Source organism: Arachis ipaensis, chromosome B05, assembly GCF_000816755.2.
Source record: "Arachis ipaensis cultivar K30076 chromosome B05, Araip1.1, whole genome shotgun sequence".
NCBI classification, from domain to species: Eukaryota; Viridiplantae; Streptophyta; class Magnoliopsida; order Fabales; family Fabaceae; genus Arachis; species Arachis ipaensis.
The window spans coordinates 75,851,274-75,860,428 of record NC_029789.2 but is presented as its reverse complement, the minus strand read 5'-3'; the positions used below and the strand labels follow the sequence as shown (position 1 = coordinate 75,860,428).

The following is a 9,155-nucleotide window of genomic DNA, read 5'->3' as shown; positions in this document are numbered from 1 at the left end:
ATTGCCTTTTAAAATGACTTTTTGACGAATCCCGCTAGGGAGACAATGAGGTATGAAATTATCCATGTTACTCTAATTTCAAAAGTGCTACTTATTTTTGGGTTAACCACTAGAGTGCTAGGGAGCCAATGAAATATTTGTACAATGTGTATAATGAGCTATTAAGTTAAAAAATGAACATCAACCATACTATCTATGGTAATCAAGGATCGAACTCTTGACCTTTCAGATCTAGAGCTCTGATACCATGTCATGATATTATTCATCCCAAAAATTTCAGCTGATGAAAAAGATAACACTAATGGTTATATCTCTAATACTGAATCGGACATCCCTAAACTTTCATTATACACATTATACAAATATTTCATTGACTCCCTATACTTTCTTTAACCATTATTAAACACTTTGTACATCAATTATATGGACTCTCTATACTTTTCATTTTTTGACATATTATTCGCAAACGTGTGATACATAGAAAAAATCTGTTAGCTTTGAATAAAAACATTAATAAATGTCTAACAAAATTAATCGGTTTGGGATGGCAATGCTACTTTTTAACCCATAAAAGACGATATCAGAAACAACGAAATAATTAGGAGTCGGGTTTTACTCGGAAATAATAAATTGTGAGGTCTTCTAACTGTTGTGATAAGATCACATTAGATGCCCATTAATATGGGCGGTTGAATTCCTTTTCCAATAAGAATTAAGTTGAAAAAGCAAACGTCGTTGGCTTATAAATAGAGAAGCCATCTGAGGGATATAAGACACAAGCAAGTAATAATAAAATCAATTCTCTCTTTATGTTGCAATCAAATACTCTTCTCTTTATATTTCTACTACAATTCTTTCTCTTCTTTTATTTTATTAGTATTCTAAATTCTCTTTTCTATTACTCTTTACATATAATATTAATAGCAATATTAATCATCTTTATTATATTGAGATAGTAACAATAAACATATGCAATTCTTTCTCTTTTTATTTTTAATACTTCTTTCTATCTTTGTATATATATACACATTACAACATATAATATTATTATTATATATATAAATTATTATTGAGCTAATTATTTTAATACTAGAGTCTTCTATTTATACATCTTTATATATACATATCTTTTATTTCACAACACTAACATTTGTTTTTTTTTTTTTTCTCTTAACCCGAAATTGAAAATTAGACAAGCAGAAGCAACGAAAGAAAGAAAGAGGAATACGATAGCAGAAGAGAATGAAGCAGTCGAATATTGAGCACGAGGAAGACGAAGGAGAAGAACCGCCGGTTGCTGTTCTGATTCACCCAGAAGAACACGAACCCGTTTTTGAGAAACGCTCCGTTGGGGTCACTCTCATCACCGGCTATCTCGGTGCTGGCAAGTCCACCGTAAGTTATGTGCTTTTTTCACTTCTGTTTTGTTTTCTTATATCTTTTTGCTGTCGTTGTTGTTGCTTGTTACTGAATTCTGGAATGAGGATTTTGGTTGTGTAAATATGTGTACTTTTTGACTTGTTCTTTTTCCCGTTTTCTATGGGTTTTGCTCATGATTGCCTTGGAATTACTCTATCAGTTGTTAAAATTTAAAAATTTGTTATTACATGTCAATGAATAGGCACTTGGTAGCCTTTTGTTTTCCGTTATTATTATTATTATTGTTTGACATTTTGTTGTTGCTACCTTTTGTTTTTGGAATTGGAAGTGTGACTGGATTAAAACCTCTATAACAGAAAAAAGCTTACTTCATTATACAGAAAATTCAAGATACTCAACTAATATAAAGTAAAGCTGTACAATCAATTAGCACATGTTGGAATCTTTGGTTAACCTATTTGTAATTCAGCTGGTGAATCACATTTTGAATTCCCAGCATGGGAAGAGGATTGCTGTCATATTGAATGAATTTGGTGAGGAAATCGGAGTGGAGAGAGCCATGATTAATGAAGGGGAGGGTGGCGCGCTTGTTGAAGAATGGGTCGAGCTTGCCAATGGGTGTATATGTTGCACGGTCAAGCACAGTTTGGTTCAAGCCTTAGAGCAGCTCGTGCAGAGAAAGGAAAGGTAAGAAACAAGGACAATTAGAGAACACATTAATTTTTTTTGGTCGGTTCGATCCATGGAAAATTTGGAGCAAATGATTGTAAAATAGTAGCACTTAACCTGATGTTACTATCATGAATTGGATATTGAATATACTTTAAGTTGGGTAGAGTCTGATGGAATGTTTGGGATAAATTAAAGCTTCTCTTTTTGGTGTGTTTTTCCTTGTTATTTTGTCTCTAGGCTTGACCATATATTACTAGAAACGACTGGATTGGCAAACCCAGCACCATTGGCATCTGTTCTTTGGTTGGATGAACAATTAGAAGCAGCAGTGAAGCTTGATTCCATTGTCACTGTAAGTTTTTTTCTTTTCAACAACATTCATTGACTTATCTTTTTGTTTTAGTGTGAATATCACAGGAACTTTTTAACAGATCTAGGGTTTTCCTTAGCTTTTTAACAAGAAACTGGCACAGTTGAATGTCCTTTCACTCTCTGTTTGTCTCAGGTTTCTGGTTTTAAGTTTAACTTTTATGTGATATGTTTTCTACCATACACATAGTTGTATGGGAATGATAATACTTTACTGATTTTATGGGGTTGGAGTTTGGCTCTTTGGCTTCTAATATTCTATAAACCAGTGCCTTGGATATGAATGCAGCACCTTATAGGAAACCCCAATCAGCCTTTTTTTATCCCATCATGGTACCTGTGAAATATATTCAATTGATCTAGTGTATCTCCTTTGGTTCAAAATTTGATGCATTCTTTAATTTGAGAAATTTTTAAAATTGGAAGTATTTAATTATCGAGTGGTAATTCAGGCAGCCTCCTTGATACGATTAAATGACAAGAGAGGTGTTAAACTGCTCGTAAGTTAAATCCTTTTGCTCCTCAATTCAGACCTGCCGAGACTTTCTCTAAAGCTGTACTAGTAAGCTTAAGAACTTTATTTTCGCATAAATCTATCAAAAAAGAAAGAAAACACGGTAGTTTTTTATTATTATGTTTAAATATTTTTTTCTTTGGAATTTCCTAAATAACAAAATCTTGTGGTTACAGTTGTTCCATTCCATTCCAAGCTGATGAAACTCTATTAGATATTTATAGTTGTTGAACTACTATACTTTTATGATGTTAAACTTCGTGGCTCGGTTTCCGCTTATCTATTATTTGATGATTGAGGCTATTTTCTCTCTGATATACAGGAGAATTGGTTGCATATCATGGAATCTTTACTAACTTAGTCTATGTTCTAATAGGTTGTGGATGCCAAAAATCTTCGATTTCAACTTACTGAGCATCGCAGTTCATCTTCGTTCCCCGAAGCTTATTTTCAGATAGCATTTGCGGTAACTTTATACTACATTAACTGACCTTTTTCTCATCTTTTGTTGTTAATAACCAAAATTTTAGAATTTGATGGAAATGTTCAAAAAAGAGATAGAGAAGGAGCATAAATAACTTTTTTTCCCGTACGAGCTTCACGCATAAAATGACAATACACTAACCTTATACCTGTATTTATTCTAACAATTTTGTTCAAGTAGAATGGTTATACACAAGTAGTACATCTATAGCCGAAGAATATCCATAACATACTAACACAACAAGACCATTCAACATAGGGTGACTCTTAAGAATAACATATGGTGCTGTAAAGTTCTAACAATAATATTTCTTTTGTACTAAAAATTTTGAACATGGTAGAATTGAACACTGAGCCAGTATTTTTGCTGCTTGTTTCAGGATGCTATAATTCTTAACAAAGTTGATTTGGTATCTGCAGAGGGCTCTGGAGCTCTGCAGGAACTCGAGGAGGAATTACATAATATTAACTCCCTTGCAGAGATTATTCATTCCGTCCGATGTCAAGTTGACTTGTCTAAGATATTGAACCGTGAAGCTTATGATAGTGCAGTAAATCATGCTTGTTTTTGGTTTTATCATTTGTTTTTCAATCTCGTTTTGTCTCCCAATCTGCATAAACCTAATGTTTGTCTCTAATCCCTCTCACAGCGTGCCATTCATTTAGAGACATTGTTAGAAGGAAATCGTTCTTTGTCTACTAAAAAGCTTCATGATAGTGGCATTAGAACCATTTGTATTTATGAGAGGCAGGCAATTCATCTTGATAAGGTATACTTTCAGTTTCCATTTATGTTATTTTTATATGTAAATTAGATTTTTTTTATGATAAAAGAAAAGTTTTAATACATTAGATATAACTGAGCAAGGATCTTTTTATAAGAATATAGTAGGTGTAAATGGAGAAACCATCATAAAGAAGAAAAGTTTTAATCTCGGTGTATTGGAAAGAGAAATCAAAAGAGCTTTACACCAAATGGAGGCCAAATGTCTATCTTATTCCACAGACTTGCTTTTTAGATTCTTCATTAAAAATATGAGAATTACGCTTTAGTCACACACACCAAATAGTAGATTGCTCATTGCAACAAGCATTTGGCTTCCTTTCTTTTCCCAAAGCCAGCAAAACTAGTTTGCACTTGCTAATCCAAAGATCTGGGAAAAACCTTGACACTCACTAATCCAAAACTAGTTAACACTCATGAAACCACTTGAAAACCACCTTTTGAATGTGGCTTCTGTCTAGCAGGCTTCAATTCATAAGTTATGCTGCTGGGATTCTCCTCTTCCTTTTGTTAAATATCAAATTATTGTTTGTTTCTTCAATGCATATTGCATGACAGTGAAAATTATGATCTTTCTTGAAGATAGTTTTTTGGGAAAAAAAAAAAAGAAAAAAAAATTCAGTATTTTGAATAAACTCTCTCATTGTTTTATATATTGCTCTAAAAAACAGACCCGTATATGGCTTGAGGAGATACTCTGGGAGAAGAAATATGACATGGATGTCTATCGATGCAAAGGAGTGTTAAGTGTCCGAAACTCTGATCAGCTGCATACTTTGCAGGTAAACAATCATACTTGATGGTGTTCAGAAATATTATGATACTACAATGTGTGTGACTTGTATGGCTCTGTTGGTATTCTTATGTATCTAGGTAGGTTTATTTTTATCATGATTGTTGGTGGCCATTTAAGTGTTTATATATTTTTAATTAAGTGTTCCTTGTCATTTGCCTCACTACTGATGTTTGACAAAAGTTTAGTTGGTTATAAGATGCCTCATCTGTGCTCTAAATGATCTTTGATAATTAATCTATGTTAAATTTCGAGCTACTATGTACCATAAAAATATAAATAAATAAATAGAAAATCTTGGAGTACTGACCTCTGGTGATATCTACTTTAAGTCCCTCGACTGTAGATTCTGGCTTAGCTCATTTCTTGATCAGGTACTGATGTGGGCTAATTTTAATTTTCAATTGAATAAAGAAAAGATATCTGTTAGGTATCTAAGGAAAGTGGGAAACCACACCTTAAAAGCTAGCTGTTAAGGGGGAAGAACCACTCTCCTTATATACAACATCAAGCATCCCATACTACTCGATATGGGACTTTGAGCACCCATAATACCCAACCCATAATACCCAAGTCCCTAACAATATCACATCCACAGTAAATTGATAACTCCTAGAATATTAAAATATATTGAATTATTGATTATGATTATAGTATAGTGTGACTAATCAAAATGGCTTTATGTTTTTGTTAAGTATCCAAGGAAAGTGGGAAACCACACCTTAAAAGCTAGCTGTTAAGGGGAAAGAACCACTCTCCTTATATACAACATCAAGCATCCCATACTACTCGATGTGGGACTTTGAGCACCCATAATACCCAAGTCCCTAACAATACACCGGCCCTGAGAGCCGACGTCCACGGCGGCTTCACTCTATCGACACTGACCCAACGGTAGCCACTTTGCTACGGTCTATCAGTATTCGGTATTCACCTTAATCCAGCCTATAGGTAGCCCTTTCCATGGCGCCGACAACCACGCTCTGATACCATTGTTAAGTATCCAAGGAAAGTGGAAAACCACACCTTAAAAGCTAGCTGTTAAGGGGAAAGAACCACTCTCCTTATATACAACATCAAGCATCCCATACTACTCGATGTGGGACTTTGAGCACCCATAATACCCAAGTCCCTAACAGTTTTACTTCTATTTTCAAAAAAGTTGCTTGTCTCCAATAAAATATGTAATAATAGTATAAAAAAGCTCAACTCCCTTCATATTCCACATTGTTTAGACTCACCTGGAAAGCCTAGATTCTGAAATTCTATTTAAACTTGACCGAAGGCCAGTTTGTGTGTCATCACATTTGATCTCAAAGCCCTGATAAATTAATGCAAGTATACTTTTTGTATCTAATATTTTCGAAAAGTTTCAAAACTACCCATAACATTTAATTTGACTCAATTTTGTCGCTAATGTTTAAAACAAGTTTCGATTTTATCCATACTGTTAATATTTTTTACAGTCAACTGTTAGCCATTTCTTTTTGTCTAATTTTGCTCTCAAACCCTTCCCTTCCTATGACCTCCCTTCTCCCTCTCTTCCTCCTCCTCTCACCACCATCACTGTAGCATGCTCTGTCACCCTCCTCCCTCCGCATCTGCCTCTCCCTCCACCCTCCACCTTCGAGCTTGACGGCGGCTGCTGGATTTGGCTCCTTTTTCTGCCTGTGACATGTCTCCTTTCTCCGCCTCTGCCTTCACTTTCGCATCCACTTCCTCCTTTTTCCCGCATTCACCCGAGGCGAGGCGAGGCTAGGCTAGGAGAGTGAGGCTGGCTCTTACCACCACAGCCATTATCTTTTCTTTGTTGTGTTTCATTTCATCTATATCAGTAAATTGAGTGATATCATTTTGATTCACTCTTCTTTTTGTTTTGCTGTTCTGTTGTGTTAATTTCCCTACCTCACCAGCTGCTACACTATTACTTAGATTGATTGAGATTTTCGTAATGTTGACATGGTAGTGGAATTACTTTGTATCTTAATTTTATTTATGCCTATTTCTTTATTACCGAGGCCATTTGTTCCTTTGATCTGGCAGGCTGTGAGGGAGCTGTATGATATCGTTCCTGCACGCAAGTGGGAGAAGGAAGAAATCCCGATGAACAAGATTGTCTTTATAGGTAACTAGATGACCCAAGCAGAAATTTGACTAGTAAAAATACGCTTCTTGCACTTTTTTTCTCTACCAGTATGTTAACATTGTTTGTTTTGTTTGCTGATTTTAGGTCATAATCTGAAAGAAGATGTTCTAATTAATTCCTTGAAGGCTTGTGCAGCCTCCTAAGCTAGTAAGCTGTAACAATTCTCTTTATGTTAGTAATCGCTCGATAATCAAATGATTTGCCAGTGACTGAGATTCAAAAAGATTGTTTAATCGCTCGATAATCAAATGATTTGCCAGTGACTGAGGTTCAAAAAAATGTTTTTCAAATCTAAGGATATGCTCTGAGTGGCATTTGCTCAGCTTATAGAGAATTTTAGTTTTCTAATATAATTATTTCCTTTTTTGTAGCTTACATGCATTTCTTCCCATTCCCCATTTTCTTCTTTCGCTGCCACTTGGATCTTTGTTACTGTGCAAACTCCACTAAGGGTGTGTTTATTTGAAGATAAAATCGAAGGAAGGAAAAGGAAAGGAAAGAAATTGGAAGGAAAATAACTACTTTCCATTGTTTGGTTGAAGTGGAAAATCAAAAGGGAAGAAATGTACAGGGTAAAAAGGTGGGGGTGAGACCCGCTAGATATTTTTCCCTCCAATGTTGGATGGAAAATGGAAGGAAAATGTATCACGGGATTATATTTCAATATAACCCTCTTCTTTTTTAATATACTTTATAATATATAAACCTTCCATAACATTATCTATTATTTTCTTCTCTTTCGTTTTTCTTCCATTCAAAACATATCTAATAAAAATAAAAATCTACTCTAACTTTTTTTCCTTCTCTTCATGAGATTTGATGACTTAGAGACAATAGTAATATGGAATCTAGATTTTATTTGGGTTATTAACATTGTTTGTCAGTTTGCTACATGAAAGTGTGTTAAATACGCCATTATGGAAGATTACCAAACCTTATGTAGTAAAATGATAAATCTCTCATATAGTAGGGATTCTCCTTGTTTATTCTTTTTGAATTTCATGTGCGCATATTGATTTAAAGGGGAAGCTTGGAAACCATCACCCTACTTAGAGTACTAAAGCAAGGAGGTCTTATATCTCCTTATCTATTTGTCTAGCGTATAGAAATGTCACTTCTTTCCGTTACTTGGAATGTTAGTGCTGGTGGTTAGGATCCAATTCATATTTCGAGATGTGGATGAGGTATTGATGAATGGAAAATCACATCCGCATAACTACCGGCAAGTATACCGGGTCGCATCAAGTAGTAAAATTCACAAGAGTGAGGTCGATTCCACAGGGATTGATGGATTGAGCAACTTTAGTGAGGTGATATATTTAGTCAAGCGAATATTGAAAGGTTTTGGTGAAATTTGATGACAAAATATAAATTGCAGAAATTTAAAGTGCTGGAAGTAAATTGCAAAATGTAAATTGCGGAAATGTAAATGACAAGAAACTAAAGAACATAAATTTAAATGGCAAGAAACTAAAGGCAAGAATGTAAATAGCAGTGAAAAGTAAATTACATGAAATGTAAAGGGCTTTGGGTGCTGGGAATTAAAAGGAAGCAGTAAATTCAAAGCAAGTAAAGTGAACTCAAGGAAATCAAAGTGAAAAACAACAAAGAGAAAGATTCATTAGGGATTGGAGATATCATAATCCATCATGAATCAATGGGTCTTAACTTCATTCTCAATCATATGAAGTAGATCTATGGCGGGTTGAAATTAATTGAGTTCCAATTCTTTGGCAACCTAATTTCTCTAATCACAATCAATTTGCCAATTTCTTGATCTAATTATCATGAGAAGAGGTTAAGTGCATATCTCTCATCTATGAGTCACACAAATTCTCAAGATCTCAATTCCTCCTAAATGGTGTTGATCAAGAGAATTGTGAGAGAAAGAGCTTCAATTCTAATTCCTATGATTCCTCTTCCGAGGCTCACATAGGAATTCAATGGATTTAAACCCCTTCCGGAGTGAGTAAATCAAATCAAAACAGAAGATATCTCTTAACTACAACAAGCA

General features: G+C 34.5%; 1 protein-coding gene across 6 annotated transcripts; it reads left to right on the top strand.

Annotated features, from left to right (window-relative positions):
* LOC107643689 (COBW domain-containing protein 1) lies at nt 1,146–7,868 on the top strand. Of its 6 annotated transcripts, none has more exons than XM_016347411.2 (10): nt 1,146–1,395; nt 1,850–2,067; nt 2,290–2,404; nt 3,312–3,401; nt 3,799–3,969; nt 4,069–4,188; nt 4,874–4,984; nt 7,039–7,120; nt 7,226–7,288; nt 7,513–7,868. In XM_016347411.2, the coding sequence occupies exons 1-9, from the start codon at nt 1,243–1,245 to the stop codon at nt 7,282–7,284; spliced, it is 1,119 nt and encodes a 372-aa protein (XP_016202897.1). In that variant the 5' UTR covers nt 1,146–1,242; the 3' UTR covers nt 7,285–7,288; nt 7,513–7,868. The 6 variants fall into 6 exon arrangements, with proteins under 6 accessions (XP_016202897.1, XP_016202899.1, XP_016202898.1 ...); XM_016347413.2 differs by having other exon boundaries at nt 7,226–7,295; XM_016347412.2 differs by having other exon boundaries at nt 7,226–7,312.